The sequence below is a fragment of the Nyctibius grandis genome, chromosome 20, assembly GCF_013368605.1.
Source record: "Nyctibius grandis isolate bNycGra1 chromosome 20, bNycGra1.pri, whole genome shotgun sequence".
NCBI classification, from domain to species: Eukaryota; Metazoa; Chordata; class Aves; order Nyctibiiformes; family Nyctibiidae; genus Nyctibius; species Nyctibius grandis.
Genome location: NC_090677.1, coordinates 901,346 through 921,891, shown reverse-complemented (window position 1 = coordinate 921,891; position 20,546 = coordinate 901,346). Strand labels below are relative to the sequence as shown.

The following is a 20,546-nucleotide window of genomic DNA, read 5'->3' as shown; positions in this document are numbered from 1 at the left end:
TGGAAAATAGATCTTGTGAAATGAACTATTTACAAGGGCAAGTAGTGACAGGACGAGGAGAAACGGTTTTATACTGAAAGAGGGGAGATGTAGATGAGATATGAGGAAGAAATTCTTTGCTGTGAGGGTGGTGAGACCCTGGCCCAGGCTGCCCAGAGAAGCTGTGGCTGCCCCCTCCCTGGCAGTGTTCAAGGCCAGGTTGGATGGGGCTTGGAGCAACCTGGTCTGGTGGAAGGTGTCCCTGCCCGTGGCAGGGGGTTGGAACTAGATGGTCTGTAAGGTCCCTTCCAACCCAAACCATTCTGTGGTTCTATGATTCTAACTTAGCAAGTTTTATTAAACCACCTGCAAATGGAGTTGAAAAAGCATTCGCAGTGATGCAACGTAACTAGGCTGCTGTAAACTGGCTGACTTACAAACTTGAGCTCGTTGAGCATGGCTCCAGCTCCAGGGTTTTTTATCTCAGCAGAGGGGAGGTTAAAAGTGATGAGCTGCTGTCAGAAAAGCGCTCGGGAGAAGCATGAGAACGGACAGCTAATCCAGCAAACAGCGAGGGCAAGATTTAACAGCAGGACCGTGAAGTTAGACGGATTCAGGCTTGAAACGTAGAACAAATATTTAAGGCAGAGCAATTAGGGCAATTAATCTTTTCACCAGTTTGCAAGGGACCATGGTGCTTTCTCAGTCACCAACAAATTTTTAAACCACAGTCAGAAGATCTTTTTTTTCATTTTTTTTTAAGACAGTAATACACCACTGAAAACAAAACCTCCAAAAAGGCTAATGGCCCATCTCCTGCAAATCAGGCTAGATGAGCACAGCAGGCCTTCGGTGACCTTATAAGATACCCACTTATGAAAACTAAAGTAATTTCCATTCATTATTCTGCCATCTGACATCTTTTGGGCAAGCTAAAAGGGCTCAAAAGTAGACATAAATGTAATTGTAAAGTCTCTCTCTAAATCAAGGTTCCGTGCCAAATTTACAAACGCTGTCAGCCCAACATCCTGCAGACTTTCCAGCGTGGAAACGCGCACAGAATACAGATGTACGGACTTTATCAGCTCCGTATTATGCCTCACAATGTGAAAATGATTGCACGACGAGTAAATCCAACCGCCCACGCAAATAACTGCTGCTTCCAGTTCCTAATGAATCACAGACCCAGAACGGGGTCAGAAGAATAGTCATTGTGGGAAAGAAAAAAAAAACACACCACCCTGCTCAAATGAACTGTTTCAACACTTGCTCGGGCAAGAGCGATCCACTCTGCTTTCCGATATTTTTATCTACTTAATATTTAGCAACAGAATGAAAGAAAAGGAGAAAAAGCATCCCCAAATACAGAAGTCAACCAACGCAACGTGAAAGGTGGAAATCGGTTGTACCTGCTCTCTCGTATCGGAATAGCAACTAGAGGCCAATCCAGCCAAAAAGGTACAAGAGCAAAGAGTAAGCTGCAGCAGAAGGAGCTGGGTAGGAGAGACACAAGACTTTGGATGCCAATAGTCTCTGCAACAAGCTGATTGTCTTCACTGATGCTTTAGGATAGCTTTTACTGCACAGACCCAGAAGAGGTTAATCAGGCACCAAAATTTCCGTAGAACTGCCCTTCAGTTGACCCGTGACACCGTTTCCACTTCCCTTTCCCACGCGTATTTGCTCTTCTGCTCCCAAACATGTGGTCTGATGGAGTAAGAAATTTCATGTCCATCATACCCACAACAGCTCAACCCATTTTTTCTAGCATATCCCCCCCACCACCACACAGAAGAATGAGCTTCTGGTTGAAGCTGCCACACGTGATTTCCCCAGCAGAAGATAAAACACTCGCTTTGAATTTTTTTTAAATTATTATTTTAATGCCATGGAGGGCAGGGACAAATTTCAATTTTGCTTCAGCCCTCTCTGCTCCACCAGGACTGAGGTATGCGGGGAAGAGAACATACAAAAAGTCAAGGTTTCTGTAAGGGAGACCAATTGCTCTGGTTTGTATTTCCAAAAATGCAATCCCAGTCCTTTCCCCGAATTAGGCATCCGATAATAAAACTGCAGATCAAAGCCTGAAACGCCGTGTTAAAGCCCCAACCACATATGCGATGAAAGGGAACGTATAGATTTCGCCCTTTACCTTGACAGAGATTTCATAAAGTAGCGTGAAAAATCAATGGGGAAAAACCAAACCAACCAACCGATGTTTTATACTTCTTTGATATTCTTTTTTTTTTAGAAAAAGAACAGTCAATAGTCCTTTTCTGAGCTACAGAGGCAGCTTAAGACAGAAATAAAGCTGCCGACAAAGAGGCCAGTGCATTATCTACACCCAAGCGTTCACAGAACCTGCTCCCCGAAGGAGCGATGCCTCAGTGCTCCAGAGTGTGAGCTGTGACAAGGCACACACCTCACCTCCGCAGAGCCTGGAGAGCAAGCTGGAGCCTTCTTTCTGGGCATATATATGAATAGATGTCACCTCACGGATGCCCAAACCCCAGGAGAACAGGGCATCAGAAATGACTTGGAAAGATTTGAAACAGATGGTGATGAGGGTAGTGAGACCCTGGCCCAGGTTGCCCAGAGAAGCTGTGGCTGCCCCCTCCCTGGCAGTGTTCAAGGCCAGGCTGGATGGGGCTTGGAGCAACCTGGTCTGGTGGAAGGTGTCCCTGTCCGTGGCAGGGGGGTTGGGACTGGATGATCTTTAAGGTCCCTTCCAACCCAAACCAGTCTGTGATTCTAAAGAAGTACCCTTAAACAATAAAATCCTCACTCTAGTCCTCAATGACGTGCTCTATGTCTCGAGCATGTGTTGCACTAGTCACCCAGGAGCTATGCCATGTTCTTTACCTGTGTTTTTCTTCTTCCAGTCACCTTCTCAGACACCACTGCCCTCCAGTGATAAGTGCTGGGAGATGAAAAGCAAAAATGCCTGGGAGTACCGCAAAAAGAAAAGGTTTTCTTGCAACCAAGCCCTGTTAAAGTCCAGTGCAGCCCTGAAATGCTGGGCACGTTCCTACAGACTTGGGACAAAACTGCCCTGTAATAATTGCAGAGCAATTTGATAAAGCAGAGTTGCCCACACAAGCCTCTCAGGAGCTGTCAGCTCCTTTGCAGCTTTTCGCCATGCTGCCTTCCCAAATCCCTGCAAATCAAACTTTTCCTCACCCTGTTTCCATAACAGTCCTCCCAGCACAGAGATTTATTTTCTTTTGAGTCTCAAGAAAACCATAGACTTCAGCAAGAGGGAACGTTTGATATATTTACTCCCTCTAGCTTTTTTTTTTTTTTTAATAAATTCTGAAGTTATACAGTCTGGCAACTCCCCCCCAGCCTTATTCAAAGCATAATATCACTTTTCACATCTTTCTCTGCACCACAGTAGCTTCTGACGCACCTTCAAGCCATTACAAACAGCCCAGCTGGATGCCACCCTTCAGGATGCATTTCTTAAGGGACCCTTTCCTGCTACACCCACTGATTCCAGTTATTAAAGCTTCATTTTTGGCTTCATAATTACACCAAATACATCTACCGTACGGCCAGATTTTGGTGGGCGTGTTAAGCCACTGAGAGGATTTGGGTGTATTTGTTTGGGATCTCAGCACAAGAAATTATCCCCAGTTATCCTTCCCACTTATGCAGAGCATGGCGCTCGGGCCAGTCCTCAGCATAGGAAGCATTAAAGAGTTTGAAGAAATTAAATAATGATACATAAAGGGAAAGTGGAATTACAAGATTCAAGACCTGATCCCTTATTATAAGCAACTCAACAGCATTTTTAATTATTTTTTTGTAAAAAAACCTCAGAGTTTATACATTGATTGGTGATTTAAAATTCTGGTGGCAAATTTTATCTTGGAGGATTTCATGGAAACTTCCAACACAGAGCAAAATACAAACAAAAATAACTCAAAACTCCCACCCTGTTGCACACGCTGGAATCAATCACAGCATCGCACTGTACTCCATTACTGCAAACCATATGCCAGAAAACCCAGATGTTAAGACACTGGTGTCTTTATGGATGCAAGCTGGAGCACAGGAAGTTCAACCTCAACATGAGGAAGAACTTCTTTACTGTGAGGGTGCCAGAGCACTGGAACAGGCTCCCCAGAGAGGTTGTGGAGTCTCCTTCTCTGGAGACTTTCAAGACCTGTCTGAATGCATTCCTGTGTGACCTGCCCTAGATTGGTCCTGCTCTGGCAGGGTTGGACTCGATGATGTCCAGAGGTCCCTTCCAACCCCTCACATTCTATGATTCTATGTCCTGAACCCATTTCCCACCTGCACAGTTACCTTCTGGGCCTTTCATGTTAAGGAATACTTTGTTTTCTACCACTGTGTCTCTATGCTGTTTGAATCTTATAGTCCCACGCTCAGCTTGTAATCAATTTACTGCTACAAAGACATCACAGATGTGTTTCTACCCCATTCTATGTACCAATAAGTCTCAAAACCACAAAGGCACCAAGAAAGCCAATGCCAAAGCAGCGCAAAATAAAACCGAGTTAAGTCAAACAGGAGGCAAAACTTTATGCTTAGTTACATCTTCAGCTTTTAATTTTCTACCGTCTCTGACCCAAATCGTCCATCACTGCAGGTCAGGAAGACTTTAATATGACGTTCACCTGCTGCTATACCAGTATGTGCTATCCATAACATGCCTCTGTTAAAGCTCCACTTGATATATTCTCCCTGTAAAATATAAAAAGGTTTCCAAGCCCTACAGAGAGCAGACAGCCCTGCTCCAGTGTGTATAACAGTACACAACGCTCCTCCCATCTTTAATGGACCATTTTAATGGACCCTCACTCTCTCAGAGCAACATCTCTTGGGAAGGGAAACATAACACCAAGCTCCTTCAGCACGTCCTTCACAGCTCATCGTCTTTCAGGAAAGCCATCAGCTGTGTCTTAGGACTATGTGTAATTTCCTGTTCTAACTGACATTTTAAACTAAATGAAAAGTTATACCTGCTCTGTTCTGCTGGAATCAAATGCATTGGAGTGCATTGCAAAAGCCCCCACACACACCCCCCAAACCAACGGGTGTCTTTATCCGCAAGGCTCAACGGCAGAGAAGGATTCAAATGAGCTTTTTTATTTAGCCCAACGTTGTTTAAATCAGTTCATTTGTGCTACAGGGAAACATCTTCCCTTGACAAAAGTTTTCAGGGATTTATTCAAACATTTACCTGAGAAGAGAGGAAGCCATTTAATAACGAAGCAGATCTCCTCGATCTAATCATCAAGCAGCAATTAAAACTGAAGCTGGTGGAGGCAGCAGAGCAGGAGGACAGTGGGGGACAGCAGACCTAGTCCTGGTCACAGGCGCACAAGGATGTCACTCGAGCCTGCGCCAAATCCAGGATTGTCCCTCCATGGCTGCACGGCCTCTCTGCTCTCCCAAACCACCGAAGCTTTGATTGACTTTGGGAAGTTCCATCTGAATATGAGGAGGAACTTCTTTACTGTGAGGGTGCCAGAGCCCTGGCACAGGCTGCCCAGGGAGGGTGGGGAGTCTCCTTCTCTGGAGATATTCAAAACCCACCTGGACGTGACCCTGTGCAACATGCTCTAGGTGACCCTGCTTTGGCAGGGGGTTGGACTGGATGATCTCCAGAGGACCCTTTCAACCCTTAACCATTCTGTGATTCTGTGACCCTCCTGCCATGAGGTCTGGGTACAGCCACAACCACTTTACTGGCAGATTTGACTTCAAAGAGCTCATCACTCGGGAGCACTAAGCCACCACCATCTCAGAAACCCGAGCAAGATTTCATTTGGAGGGTCTCTGGCCCACTCCCAGCACAGCCAACATTGCAGCTATAGCTGGTTGCTCAGGGCTGTGTCCAGGTGAGCCAGGGCAGTCCCAATAGACCCCACAAGCCACGGCATCAGCAAGACAGATTTGGGTGCTGACTCAGGAACTCCCTTTCTCACTCAGGTACATGACCACCACCTGATCTTCCCACCTCTCAAGACCCCACTGGACACAGCCAAGAGATTTGATTGCGCTACTGGAGAAGTCGTTCCACCCCTCTTGTAGGAATCTGCACACAGCTTGGGCTTTGTCCCAAATGTGCATTTGATCCAACAATGTAAGCATCACCATTTGTTCTTGCAGATCCCCACAGCTGGGTCTGGAGCATCCCAGTTCCTGCTGCTGTACGCATGGTCCTGAGCTCAGCCTCCCTCCCTCCGGCTTTTTTAACATCTCCTTCACACGCACATGCCTCATTTGTCACTACAGGGTTTTATTACTAATGGAACAAATATGCTCAAAGAATATCCATGAGCAAAACGTAGAAAAACCCTATACAAAAAAAAACCAGCCCTCATCTTTTCCAGCCAGGAGGTCACGGCGGAGGGTAAAGCTCTTCAAGAAGCCCCTTGCCAAGCTCTGTTAGATATTTTCCAGGACCTGCATCAACACCACAGGCAACCAAGTGGATACTTTGGCTTTTTCCCCAAAAAGTTTCTCCTTATTAAAGCTACATAGAGGGACTCGCAGTCTTATTTTAGTCCTTTCTATCTCATTTTACTTTGATACACTTCACTGCTCCGGGGGATTTTCACTAGAAAAATTACCTTTTCTAGGACAGTTCTGACAAAAACGACACTTGCTGTGACTAAAAAGCAGCCTAATAAAGAGCAGTGGTGGCCAAGCAGTTTACAATACCATATATGCCTACATCTATGCACTGCTTTTAAAAACACAGCGGCAAGCGAGACACAGGACCCTTATTCTCCTCCAAACCAAGTGACGTCCACAAGCTGCCGTGGAAAAATAACACGACGCATTTCCTGGATCCCATCTCCCTTTTATATATATTTTTTTTTTAAACTGAGCTTGCACCAAAGATCTGAGAGAGAAAAGTTTAAATCCTGGCCTGGGAGCGCACCTATAGGTTTAAAGCTTACATGTAATCACATTTTCAGGGATTCATAACCAAAGCAGGCAAGCGCTGGGCAGGCAGAAGGTGGGTTATACGGTAATCCGGCAGCTGCCTGAAAAATCTGTCTGCCTGTGGTTTCGTCCCCCAAGGGAGCCGCCAAAAGCCTCATGACTTGAGGCATTTAAAAATAGGCAGAAGGAAGGATTTACGATGACGCCGCTGGGAACAGCTCTGCAGCAGGCAGGGACGGGCAGTGGCAGCTCGTCCCCTGCCCCTCCGTGATCCTGCCCCCGGGGACCACATAGTCACCCTCTGCACGGCACGATGTCGATACGAGGGTGCTGAAGCCAGGCCCAGCAAGTGATGCACAAGCTGGGTGCTGATGGTGACTTCTTCTCAGCAAGGGTCATTAGCCATTGGAAGGGGCTGCCCAGGGAGGTGGTGGAGTCACCATCTCTGAAGGGGTTTAAGAAAAGACTGGACATGGCACTTAGTGCCCTGGTCTAGTTGACATGGTGGTGTCATGGCAATGGTTGGACTCGATGATCCCAGAGGGCTCTTCCAACCTGATTGATTGATTCTGTGACAGTCAGGTTTGGGATGTCGTGTCACGGTGTTGTAGGCTTTCCTTGGTGCCATGAAGAGTGAAGCCAAATATTCCAAGTTTTCAATAAAAACCACCTGGAAAATTTTTAATTCTACCATCTTGCCCATCCTTTTTCACAAGGACCAGGGATCATATCAAATAATATAATTTTTTAAAAAAAATTCTTATATTTATATATAAATAAATGTGTTTTATATTATTTTTGCAGGACATGGAAGGCAAAGCTGAATTTAGCTGCTTTTGATGTGCTGCCATAGCAGTGAGGCCATTCTGCCCGTGAGGAAGCACCAAACAGGTATGATGGCAAAGGTGGTGTCGGTCACCACGGCTGCTGGTGACAGCCAGACGGACGCCTAGCCGTACCCGGCAGAGAGGTGTCACCCGATGCCCTTCGGGAACACGATTTCCCCATGTTGCGGCTCACTTTTCAGCTCTCCCGTGAGCCGAAGGAAAGCAATGCCCAGGGAGGGCCGAGCGGTAACTTCAGCCCATTAAAAATTAAAAGAAGGGAAATGGTTTCCATTGATTAACCATAAACATTTGCTCCTCTCTCTCTCTCTAAAACTCTTCCGCTTATTTTACTGACCTCAGCCCTCTCAAGGGACCCGATGACTGTGCCGTACCTCTTCCTACAGCCCGCTCGTCTCCAAACTTCACTCAATATCCTTCACTGCTTCACGCCACAGACTTAAGGTGCTCCAACCAAGTAATTAGAGAGGAGATTGACCAAGCAAAGAGTCCAGCTCCCATTTCAGTTGCTCCCTTTGCAATATTTTCATGCTATTCCCAAGTTAAATACCACCTGGTCAAACTTCCCTCCTCCATATTTCCCTCTCTCTTTAGGCCAGCGATGCGCTGCCGACACTACAAGTGACAACAGCAGCATTAATTCTTTCTATGCCAATATAATTTTATCTAATAAAACCCTTATGATCATCAGTGTCAATCACCCAGGGATGAAGCATCCAAGGAATGTGCTGTCGCAGTGTGCCAGAAGCAGGTCGGTGATGGGTAAATGAGGGAATAGAGGCATTTTTTTTAGGGTAGTAATTAATGATAAAATTACTGCTGTCCCATATACCCTTCCTCTGAGCTTTGTAAGAATCAGCATCACTTTCCAGAGGTACTGTTAAAGAGAAATACCAGACACAGAGGGCTCGAAGATAGTTTAAACAGGTAGGTTTTGCTATTTAAGGCATAGCTGCTTAGCAGTATCAAATATTAGATGAGCTATGGTCCCAAAATGTCCTTTCCTTAGCTTAAAGGCTCTCCTTAACATAACCTGTTTGCAGCAGGTTACACATTTGCCCCCCCAATAGTCAAAAAACAAAGCAAACGCTCATTTTCCAGCCTCCCAAGGCCTTGAGGGATGGTGGTTACAGGTACCGGGGAAGCAGTTGGGTTGTTTTTCACATGGAGGCCGAACGCAGGATCAATATTGCTTTAGCGGCTGGCAGATGATGAGATCATGTCTAAATGAACGTAACTCAGCCATCCAGCTGGGAGCTGAGTTCCCAGAAAGAGGGCTGGGGGAGGAAGCAGCACAGCGCTGGTTGCCCCAGGGAGGGAAAAACTCTCTCTTGCCATGCTTGGGGTGGTTGGAGCAAAGCACGGGTGAAGCCATCAACAGACCAGCCCTCCCCAGCTCCAGGGGTGGTGGAGATAGCCACAGTGGGCGAGCTGTAAGGCAAAACTGTGTTATGGGGAAGGGAAAAGTGATGAAGAAGCACAGGGTCATGCATGGGATCCCTTTGCTTTAGGCTGGTGCAACCCAAACAGCCCAGTCCAGCTTTAAGGATGACCTTGCCTTGAGTTTTGGACTAGAGACCTCCCAGATTGCCCCATTTTTACCCTCATCAGTCCTGGCCTGAGCAGTACCCAAAGCTCAACTTTAGCAACCATGAGCTGGGTTGATCCTGCCATCAAACACCAGCTTATCGCAAGCGTTGGAGCTAGGAGCTACATAAAGTTGAGAGCATCCACTCCAATCCTCCATCCACAGTACCGTATAGACCACCTGAAGCCTTTCATACCGAGTTTAAACACCATGGGTGAACACATGCTCTCTAACACATCCTCCCCAACACCTCAGATGAGGTGGAAGGGGGGAAAATGATAAATTCAGGCCAGGATTTCAGCTGGAAAACCATCTGCAGAACAACTGGGCCAGGGCTGTGAAGCTGAAACCACAATACACCCCAATACCTCTCCTTAACCGTTAGACCCCACTGCCATCTTGTGGCAAACACTGCCCAAAAATTAAGTAAAAAAAGGGGAAAAAAACGTTAAAAAGTTGCAGACAAAGTTAGCTGGTGCAGCACAGAAGGATGGGTAAGTTATTGGGAGCAGGGTGGGGAAACTCATCGCTTCTCTTAAACGATGCCGAGACTATAGCACCGTGCCGGATACAAACTGATGTGGAAAAACACCGAGCCGGGATGGTCCAAACCAAATTTGCAGAGTTGAGGATATAATCACACACACAACGCGGAATTGCTCGTACGGCCGTGACTGCCTTTTAGTCATGGCTCTGGCACATTAATACCAGCAAAGATTTAGTCGCTGTTTCAAAACATGTAAGAGTTTCCGAAGTAATTTAGCGTTGCCCTGGTTCGAATAAGGCTTGTCGACCCCAATAAACAGGGTTAAGATGGAATTAGATATTGCACCTCTGAATTAAGGAAGGCAGTTGCTGGAATTTACCAAGAGGATGATTTAAAAGACGGGGATTACGGCTCACGTCGATCATTCACGCGGCACGAAGCGTCTTCGGATGCTGCAAACTCGCAGATTAGCACCCCTCGGGTTTTCAAAAAGCAGCTCGCTGCAGGGATAAAGCACTTTTGCAAATCCCCACAGTCCTTATCAGGTTGTTGGTCCCAGCCAAGCGCTCCGAGCACACCTCAGCATTTACTTTTTCGCATCATTTATCATGCACAGCGCTCGCTTAGCAACTGGGGAGCGCTTCCTAGGAGCTGCCTTCCGAGGCACCAGCAAAGCGCCTCGGTTGCTGTATCATCCAGTCACGCCGTGGACGGCTCTTACCACACTAGAAAAAAATGACAAATTGTTTTTCCTTCTTTACATTGCAATAAGCACCTGCCAGATGCTGTACAGGACAACATCAAACCTGGGTATGATCCAAAACACTTATCGGGTTTAGGTACAAGTGAATAAAAACTCACTGAACAAATATAAATTAATGAAGCGTTTACAAGAAGCGTGTCATTCCCTCACCACAAATCTCTGCTACCAGATCAAGAAAACAACAGGGAAGAATTGTATTTTGAAAAACAGCTGTAGAAAGTGGCAGTGCCCTCACTATTTTGAAAGAAAAATCTGATTTATATCAGCTCTATACACCTGACCATCTACACAGCCATGCTTTCTTCCATTAAAGTCTATACAACTAAGTTATCGGGAGGAATAACGGCATAAAAACATATTTCCAGACAAAACATAACAGGGTTTTCAATACCTTTGTTTTCACAGCCACTTTCTTTGCATCTCTGCAAGTCTTTGCAACTCTGACCCTGCTACACCACTACAGGGATGGGTTACAAGAGGCACAGACAAACTCTGTTTTCTGCTTCCAGCTGGGATTTAACTCCTTTTTGAGTTTCTATCATCCCATTTACTAGTTTCAACTTCTTGAGAGTTTTAAATGTCGGTGTATATTACAGACAAGCTTGTCCTAAATGAAATTATATTACATTGTCAATAGCTCTGTCTTTATCTTCACAGATGAAAAAGCATTTGAAAGTTGATCCCAGACCTGGATAAAAAGGTTTCTATCAGCATTAATTTGAAACCAACACACAAAACAGACAGGTCTAAACATCATCTTGGGGTTTTTATGGTATAGAAGTTGTCTCTGGGTTTTAGAAAAAAGGTATTACCCATCTCCAGCCTCTCAGGGACCTGAAGACTTGTGGGATGAGCAGCTCAGATGCTATCAGGTGCTGTCGCTAGAACACAGGCAGGAGACTGTTATAGCTATATAAATTACCCCATAAATAAATTAGCTCAAACACTGTCAGCAGTTTTTAGATGCAAAAGCCCAGAGAAACCCACAGAGACATTAAAGGGAGCTGGCACCAGACAGACCCACTTTTGATGCCTCTGGCGGCATCGAAAACTGGGAAACATCGTCATCCCCTTGGCAGAGGCCGACTGCAGCAAAACCCTTTACCCCCAGCGCCCAGGACACCGTAGCAGCAACCTAGAACCGCATCAAAGGCCACCCATGAAAACACACACGTTTATTTAACCTGCTGGTGGGTATTAATTTCTAATAATAAAGGAAAAAAAGGCAGGTTGTGGGTTCAGGATGTTCGGTACGACGTGCCCATTACTCATCCAGCAATGAGATGGGAGAAGAATTAAACGGACGTTAATTAAAACCCAAGAGCAATCCCAAATTGGCTTGGTTACCATCGTCATGGCTACCACGAGCAAGGCCAAGGTATGGGAAGATGCCGGGAGATGAAGTGCCAGCCTGGAGGGCAGTGGGAAATGCCTGCAGGCCTCACCGAGAGTTTTTCCTGCACACTGAAACAACATCTCTGGGTGACGGGAATGATGCAGGACAAGGCAAAACGACCTTCACAACAACACACAGACGCAGCGTTTTGTGGCGCCGGCCTGCCAGCCCAAGCTGGGAACAGCAGGGGAAAGTCTCAGGCAAGGATTAAACCTCGCTAGAGCGGTGAGCAGGTTTAATAACTCCTAAATGAGTTATTACACACGGGCAGGCACCAGGGTCCCTGCCGTTACCACACGTGCCAGGTCGCTGTCACCTTCCCTTGCGGTAGTTGAGGCTTAGGACCATCACAGCCTTCAAAACAAGCAATGGCAAAGGAAAAAGTTGGACCTGGGATGCTTCTCTGGCCGCAATACATAGGCTCTGCTTCAGGCAGGGGCTGTGACGGGATGCGCTAACCCGGGGAAGGACGAACTAACACGGTCTGCTTGCGCGGCCGGCAGCCACACACCTCGCTGGCACCATGGTTGGTTTCGTTAACTCATCCCATACAGGCAGGAAAAAGAATCACAGAATCAATCGGGTTGGAAGAGACCTCTGGGATCATCGAGTCCAACCACTGCCCTGACACCACCCTGTCAACTAGACCATGGCACTAAGTGCCATGTCCAGGCTTTTCTTAAACCCCTCCAGAGATGGTGACTCCACCACCTCCCTGGGCAGCCCAATAAATAAATGTAAAAAGCCCAAAGCCAACTGCTTCGCATTTATCTTAAATGAGTAATAGTCTCGTTAATGAAGGGCAGGGGACAACGGCAGAGGAAAGGGCAGGAGTTTGGCGTGGGTGACGGCAAGGTACATTTTGTGAGAAGCCTGAGGAGAGCGGTACAGATCTGCACCCAAACACACCCGGCTATGAGAAATACTGTCAGGAACAGTTTTGCTGAAATAAATCCCTACACATGGCAGAAATCAGACTGTCTCTCGCTCGGGGAGCGCCAGTGACAGCTTCTGTGAAAGGCGGGTGACGCTCCAAACTCGCACGCTCCCACAACAACTTCCCCGGCACACTCGAGTCCCCCGGGAGACAGAGCAGGGCCGCACTCCCCCCTTTCACACGCTGCCTTAAGACAAGAGTCATGTCAACTCCCCAAGACCCCAGGCTGAGTGATGCAGACCCCACGGCCCCCCAAAAACCCCTCCGTGGGTGCCTGACGCCGGCGCAGGGGGATAACCGGAGGCAAAGCACCAGTGCCAAGCCCACGGGTGGAGGAGCGTGGGCTTTTGGGAGGATGGGGTCAGGAAAAGGGGGTTCAGAGGGGGGTGGCAGCCCCTGCCCCGGGGCTGGGGGGTGCTGCCCGCCCGGGGCTGGCTCTGGGGCAGCGGCGAAGGAACTTCCCGGCCCTGCTGCAAACTTTTCCCAGCGCCGGGGAGGCACCGCCATCGTGTCCCCCCCCACGCCGAGCATCCCCCCGGGGAGCCGCGGTGGGGAAGGGAAGGGGGGGGGCGGGTTATCCGATCCCCCGCAGGGCTCCTGCAAGCCCCTAAATGCCCCCGCGCTTCCTCCAGCCCCCCGGGCACGATCGGTGACCCAAGGCGCGGGGTGGGGGGGGGGGGGGATACGGTGTCCCGCCGCCTCCCTCCCGGCCACCCCACTCGGGAAGGGTTTTTGCGTGGGGTGGGGGGTGCCGGTGCCTACCTCTCGGCCTTGGTGAACTTGCGGAAAGCTTGGCGGAGGTCGTGGAAGGAGCGGTAGGTCTGGGGCTCGGCGGAGATGCCCTGGGCGCGGGTGGTGCGGGGCCCGATGTGCGGGCTGGGCGCCGGCAGCACCGACTGGCATTTGTGCAGCCGCCGGCGGAGCTCCTGGATCTCCTCGTCCTTCTCCCCCAAGCGCCGCTCCAGCTCCTTGATCCGTTCCTCCTTCAGCAGCAGCAGTTTAGTGAAGTCCCCTTCCAGCTCCGTCATTTTGGGGGTTACCCCCCGCCACCCTCCCCAAACCCCCCGCTAGTGCCGAGGCGGTGCCGGGTCGGGGCGGGCAGCTCTCATGGAGAGCAGCGACGGGGGGGACGGGGTCGGTTCCTGCCCACCCCGGGTCAGGGCAGCGGCCCCGGCATCCCCAAACCCTGCCCTGAGCTCCGCCGGCGAGCGGGAAACCTGGAGTGGGGGGGAAAAAAAACACCCCAAAAAACAGAAAGAAGGAAGGAAAAAGGGGAAAAAAAAAAAAGACAAGAAAAGGGGAAAGAGCTTTTGTGGCACTCTGCGAGGCTGGGATCCTGGAAATAGCAACAATTACCATGTGATCGGAGGGTGACGCAGCTCCTTGTAACTGGAGCCGAAGACTTGGGATTCAAACAAGAGCACTTCATAAATATTAAATTGCCTTCTGCTAATGAGCCACGTGGAGCCGCCCCCCGGCCCTCCCTCCCCGGCAGCTCAGCATCCCAGCCCCGGGTCACCCCACATCCCACACCCCTCATCGCTCCCCTCCTCGGCACCCCACTCCCTCCCGGGTACCCTCATCCCGGGAGTACCCGACCTCTGTCCTTGCCAGGGCACCCTACATGTCACTCTGCATCCCCCCCTGCCAGGACACCCCATGTACCTCTCTGCTGGGGCACCCCACATCCCACCCCCCCTTGGGCACCTGCATCCCTCCCCATCAAGGACCCCCCATCCCTTCCCACCAGGATTCCCTGTTCCCCACCTTCCTCCAGGTCCCCCCACATCTTACTCGACCTGGCTGCCGCACATCCCTGCCCTCCTGGTCACCCCACAACACATGCCAGCCACCCCCCATCATCCTGTGGGGCACCCAACTTCCCACACAGCATCTACCCCTCATCCCATCATGCATGGACAGTCTGCACCCCACACCATGAAGGAGCAGAGCCCATCACCGGGGCCCTGGGGGCACCTCATCCCTTGGGGGGATGCTGGTTGGGGGGGGGCAGGCAGCCTGAGTGCTTGCCAGCAGCTCTGAGGAGGCAGGAACTCACCCTTCCTGGACTTATTTGGAAGAGCCCATCATGCCCATGAATTTTTAATACCAGCTGGCAAAGGGCACCATCAGCTCCCTTATCACATTTCGCTCCCAAACCACCCTTGCTTCCAGAAAGGGGGGCAGGAGCCCCTTAATGCAGGCAAAAAGGTGGGGCTGGGGCAGCCCCACAGCCATGCCTTGGGCCCCAAAGGAGCCCAGGTACCCCCCCAGGATCCCACCCCAACCTGTGACAGCTGTGGGGTCTTGCCCCCTGGGTTTGGGGGTTGTAGGCCTACTAGGGCAGAGCAAGGATGGGGCAAAGCAGCTGAGCTGGGAGGACAATGCTGTATCAAAGTAGTCTCAAATTAAGTTGAAAAAAAATCAATTAGCAGCCTCTCTTTTAACAAGTTGGAGGTGGTGGGGTGTTTTTGCATACTTGTATCTGTCCCTTCAGTCTTTCATGGGTGGTTGGAAACTTTCGGGGTCAGAGCTGCTCCCAGTTCCCATCCTCATCCCAGGAGCACCCCTGGGGCCAAGGGGTCAGGGTAGGGCTGAGGGGGACAAGCGCTTGGGGGGGGAATAATTAAAAAAATATTAATAATTGCATTTTGCTTTATTAAAAGGCAAAGAGCGCCATCTCGTGTAGGCAACGATCGTGTAGCAGGGGGCAAAGATGTATAGACAGATGGACCCTAAACACACTGCTGGGGAAGGGAAGGGGCGATGCTGGGGAGGGACAGGCTCCTGCCACGCACTGATGCTCAGCACCTTCATAATATAATATATTTCCCTGTTAAAAATCTTGTTTCTTCAAAACAGACTGCTTCATTTAGGAAAACAGGAGCACCATCCCTGCACTCCTGGGGGCCTTTGGGAAAGTAATTGCTGCCAGGGAACTAAAGAAATGCACCAGACAATAAATAAGTTCCTTATAAAACAGAATCAAGCAGTCAGATTTCACAGATATCAAACCAGGCTTTTCAGGGTTATGTTTTAAACTCACTGCTCATTATTTGTATTCAAGGCCTGCCTATAAGCTTTGGCCTCCACACAGAAAATGGGAACTGGGATAAATACCAAAATAACCACAATTTAAAGAGAGATAACTAAGCAACACCTGAGGGCTTCATACCAGATTAGAGTACTGTCATAATATGGTTTTAATTTGAGTTGGAGGGAGCCCTCAGTCCCCAGGAACATCAAGATGATATTCCCTGAGTGCAAAGGCAGGACACAGGGTGTAGGATGCTCCTCTGTACGTGGTGGGGAAGGTCTCTCCCATGGTCCCTGCAGTCCACAGTGCTGCTGAAAGCCCCAGTCCCTGAGGTGCAGGATTCCTGGAGAATTTCAGCATCTCTAACTTCAGAAGTAACTTCTCACTTCGATAATTGCCAAGACCAACCTGGAAGCATTTCCAGAAAACCAGCAGAATACATGTAAAGAAACCAAACCCCAAATATACTTGGGTCAAGTATATTTGGAGAGCAAGGAGAGGGGTTTAGCACTGGTATTGGCCGTGCTGCTGCCATTCCCCAACCCCCTTTCTTTCCTGACCAAGGAAAGCAGAGGGAGGGCAACAGCCCAACAGGGATCTCCAACAAGTAGCAGCCACAAGACTGTTCCCAAATGCAATTTTTACATTTTTGTCTGACAACAATTACATGAGCATCAGAAGAAGGATGCAACTTTCCCCAAAGAGGTTTTTAAAAACCAGCTAAACACTTTTATTGGAACTGTGCAATCCCATGCTCCTACCCCAGTAACAGCGCTTTTGGGGTTGAGTCATTTCGCAGCCCTAGAGGCCAGCAGCACAACTCCAAGCATACTGTGAATTAAGTATAATTGTATATTTACTGTGAATTAAAACAACAGCTAAGAGCTTGCCATCGCCACCACGCGCTGACAGGCTCTCCAGTCTTCACCACTACGTTACTGGACCCCAAGTACAGACACTGCCTATGACTCTCCCTCTCTCTTTTGATGGAGTTTTTACTTAAAAGCAATACAACCTCTGGAGGACAGCAGAAGCAGGTCCCAACACGCCTTCTCACCCATGCAACCTTGGTTTTAAGTATATGAGCAGTCCAGCATGTGATCATTATTAATATCTCATGTGGCTTTGGTTGCTTGGGAGTCACAGAAGGGAAAACACACCCAGTCATCTACTTTGGATCTACATTAAGGGCTATATATGTATTTTTACATATATAATATGTACATGCCACTAAGAAGAGACATTGAATTGAATCTGTGAGCTTACTGACAGCCACAGCAAGTCACCAAGGAGTATTACCAATTTTACAACCAGCAACTGCTGTAGCTTCAGTGTCAGCTCCCAGGGAAGCCCAAATAAGAGCCACCCGCAGAGCGAGTGGTTCACGAAGCCTCTGAAACCCTCCCCTCGGTCCCTACATCAAGCCAAAGTCACCCTCAGCATCCATCAGCCCTTCCAGGAACGTGCCTGGTGCAGTATCTGGGTTTAGCCTAAAGCAACTGTGGTTTTTATCTTAAGACGAGCATCTTTCAAACAGTACAGAGATAAAACACAGCCTGCAAATGAAGCAGCAGCAAGAATTAAGGCGCTGAGTGGGCCAGACATCTTAATTGGCTTCTACCCTCTTAAGTCCTCCAGACATCCCATATATATGAAAAACTAGACATGGAGTGAGGCAGCTCCTAACTGGAAATCCTTCAGGGCGAGGGGGTTTGGAGCAACAACAGACAGTGACCTTGCAGCAAGGAGAGGGTTCAATGTTATCCCGTCTTCTTCCTGGGGGGAAAAAGGGTTATGTACCTGCCTCACCTTTCCTGCAAATTCACCAAGCAGCTGCAGGAAATACCACCACAGCCAGTCCCACTTATTCTGGATAGTCCCATTTATCCTGGATAGCCCCAGGTATTAATATTTTCCTTTTAAGATAGGGACAGTTGCAGCTATTGCCAGTGGTAAGGAGGGGGCGGAAAAAAACTGGTTGTAGCCCAGGCAGCTCCTCCAAGAGCTGGCAAAGAGTTTTACAACCACCTAATTATTGGTGCCTTTTATTAGCACTTTTTTTTAAAATGCAGCTTTTGAGTCTGACTGGTTCTAAAGGGATTTATCCAAGGAAAGAGCACAACACCATCCCCAGGGAGGGTGGGGAGTCTCCTTTTCTGGAGATACTCAAACCCACCTGGATGTGACCCTGTGCAATGTGATCTGGGTGACCCTCCTTTGACAGGGGGTTGGACTGGATGATCTCCAGAGGTCCCTTCCAACCCCAACCAGTCTGTGATACCATCTATAAGAAAGGGCAACGTTTTGCCAGATACGCCAGTCCCAGAGCATCCCAAAGGAGCGAGTCCCTCCATTCCCATGACTGACTCCCAACTGTGGGTGAACATCCACAGCAACAGCTTTCCATGTACAAAGGAGGCAAAAAGCAATATGCTGCTGGAAATAACCCTGTTGGCTTTGACCAGCACTGCCAGAGCTTATTTTCTTGGCTCCCAGCAGCTCTTCTGTTACGAAGGACTATAGAACACAGTTTACAGAAAGTAGATATGTAAAATACGCCAACTATCGAACCCAGGAAGGAGCAGCGCCTTCATTTCTCATTCAAGCTCCTTCTAATAAAGGCAGATCGCTTTGCAAGCCCCAAGCATGCAGACATTACTCAGACTGGGGCTGTAATTATCCTGCTGGAAGCCGTGCCAGCTATCCCTTAGTGTAACTTTAACAGAGTATCGAAGGTGGTGCTGGATTTTTATAAAATCAATAGCCTGGCTTTTATTCTGCCTGTACAGCCCCCACCATTTCTCTTTTAAACTCGCTTTTGCAAGCAAAGAGCCTCTGCAGCAAGAGGGTGGACCTGAGGTCACAGTGCTGTGTGTTTTGGAGGAGCCACGTGAAGTTAGTAACCCACCTCATGTTAAAAATATATATTAAAAAAAATAATCAGTATTTATGATCTATTTAAATAGTGAAAAAATTCTAAACATATTTTTCCCTCCCCGCTCTTAAGGTCAGCTGAAGTTTTGTGGCAGCTTCCTAAGGGATGCAACTGTCTTATGGACCAGATGACACAGACAGAGCACTAGGTAGAACCTTACGATATTTAGAGGGGTTTGCACTTGCATTTCTAGAGGCACAACATTAATAAGGGCAGTGGTTAAAGAATCCATCCAACATATTTTTGTTTTCAAGGGCAGATATTTCGTATATGTCTCTCTAGAAGGTCTCTCTTCAGACACACGGGTGCAGCACAAGAGAAGATGTGCCAATGTGTCCTGTAGTACACTGTGCCCCAGGTGTGATGCTGGTGGTCCTCGCTGGCCACCAGTCACATCATCACAGCATCTCCCAGCCCTCTTTGCCCTTCACCTTCCAGCATGATTTAGTAAATCACCCCTCAGGAAAAGGGAGCCAGAAGCAGGGGGGTACCAGATCAAGTGCTAGCTGAATTCAGATGGAGCCCATGCACTCTCTGCCTTCTTCCAGGTTCTTCTTTTTAATCATTTTTCTTATCACACACAAGATAACTTGTTGGGGGAGGGCATTTTAAGATTACAAAAGAGGAAGGATTCATTTTGTGTTGTTCCCATCTTCAGTGAATGTCATTTTAGTCCCTATTTCACTGGGTATTTTAATAAACTGTGTCACCTCCTCAGTGTCCAATTTACTAACAGCTATGAAGCCTTTCCACCATGCAGTATCTCCCCAAACGAGAAGTAGAAAGCATCCAGTTTTCTTTGCACAGGGAAATGCAAAAGATATATTTCTGTTAAAAAAAAAAAATCAGCCTTCTCCCTCCCCTAGCAGCTGACACCACGGAGCAGCCTGCGTGCTGAGCTCCTTGCAGAGCTTCTTACACTCTTTCTTGCTGCTTGGCACCTTCAAAACCCACCTTGGAGTTGGCTTTGGGCAGAGAGCAGCGTGTGAGGAGGTACATGCTGCATGCTTACAGCCGTAAGTCCACCAGCTACAAAAGGGTGCAAGAAATACATTGCTCCTTTTGATCACAGAAAGCATCTAGCAATGCTGCTCGAGCATTTCAACTGGTCTGGATTTATTCCCCCCCCCCCGCTATTAATTACAACCCATCAAAACTTCCAGCAAAACATTACAGACACTGTGAGTTGGAGAAAACTCTTCTCATCACCGATATCTAGGATTTTGGCTTATGAAATTTCATTAGCTCAGAGGAATATAGTGATGTCCCACACATTTAATATTTTCCTTGCAGTGATAAGCTGGAAATATTTCCTCGTATTCTTCTCCTCTTGCTTTTTGGCACGTTTTCTCACTGTCACTTATGACTTATTGCTTTGTATACGGTCCCATAGGTTTAATTTCTTCTCATATTAATATAAATTAAAATTATTATCAGAATATCACAAGCAGGATGTCATTTTCCTTAAGGAAAAATAGAAAACCAAAAATATTTATCTGGATACATCTGTATGATCACATACATGCTCTTATTGCCGAGCTCTCACCGTGACTGCTCAACAGCATCAGAGGCTAGTGGGGACAAATATCTCCAGCAACTCCAAGTATAGCATGGATTTCATTCTAGTTTTGTTCAGCCCGATCCCCCAGGCCCCA

General features: G+C 48.1%; 1 protein-coding gene across 1 annotated transcript in view; it reads right to left on the bottom strand.

Moving 5' to 3' along the window:
• The window catches only part of PRKG1 (protein kinase cGMP-dependent 1), a 577,366-nt gene extending 563,405 nt beyond the window's left edge, over positions 1–13,961 (bottom strand). The window contains exon 1 of the mRNA XM_068416564.1: positions 13,682–13,961. Coding sequence (XP_068272665.1) covers positions 13,682–13,947 — 266 coding nt within the window. The 5' untranslated portion in view covers positions 13,948–13,961. The remainder of the gene's footprint in view (positions 1–13,681) is intronic.
• Positions 13,962–20,546: the final 6,585 nt, after the last annotated feature.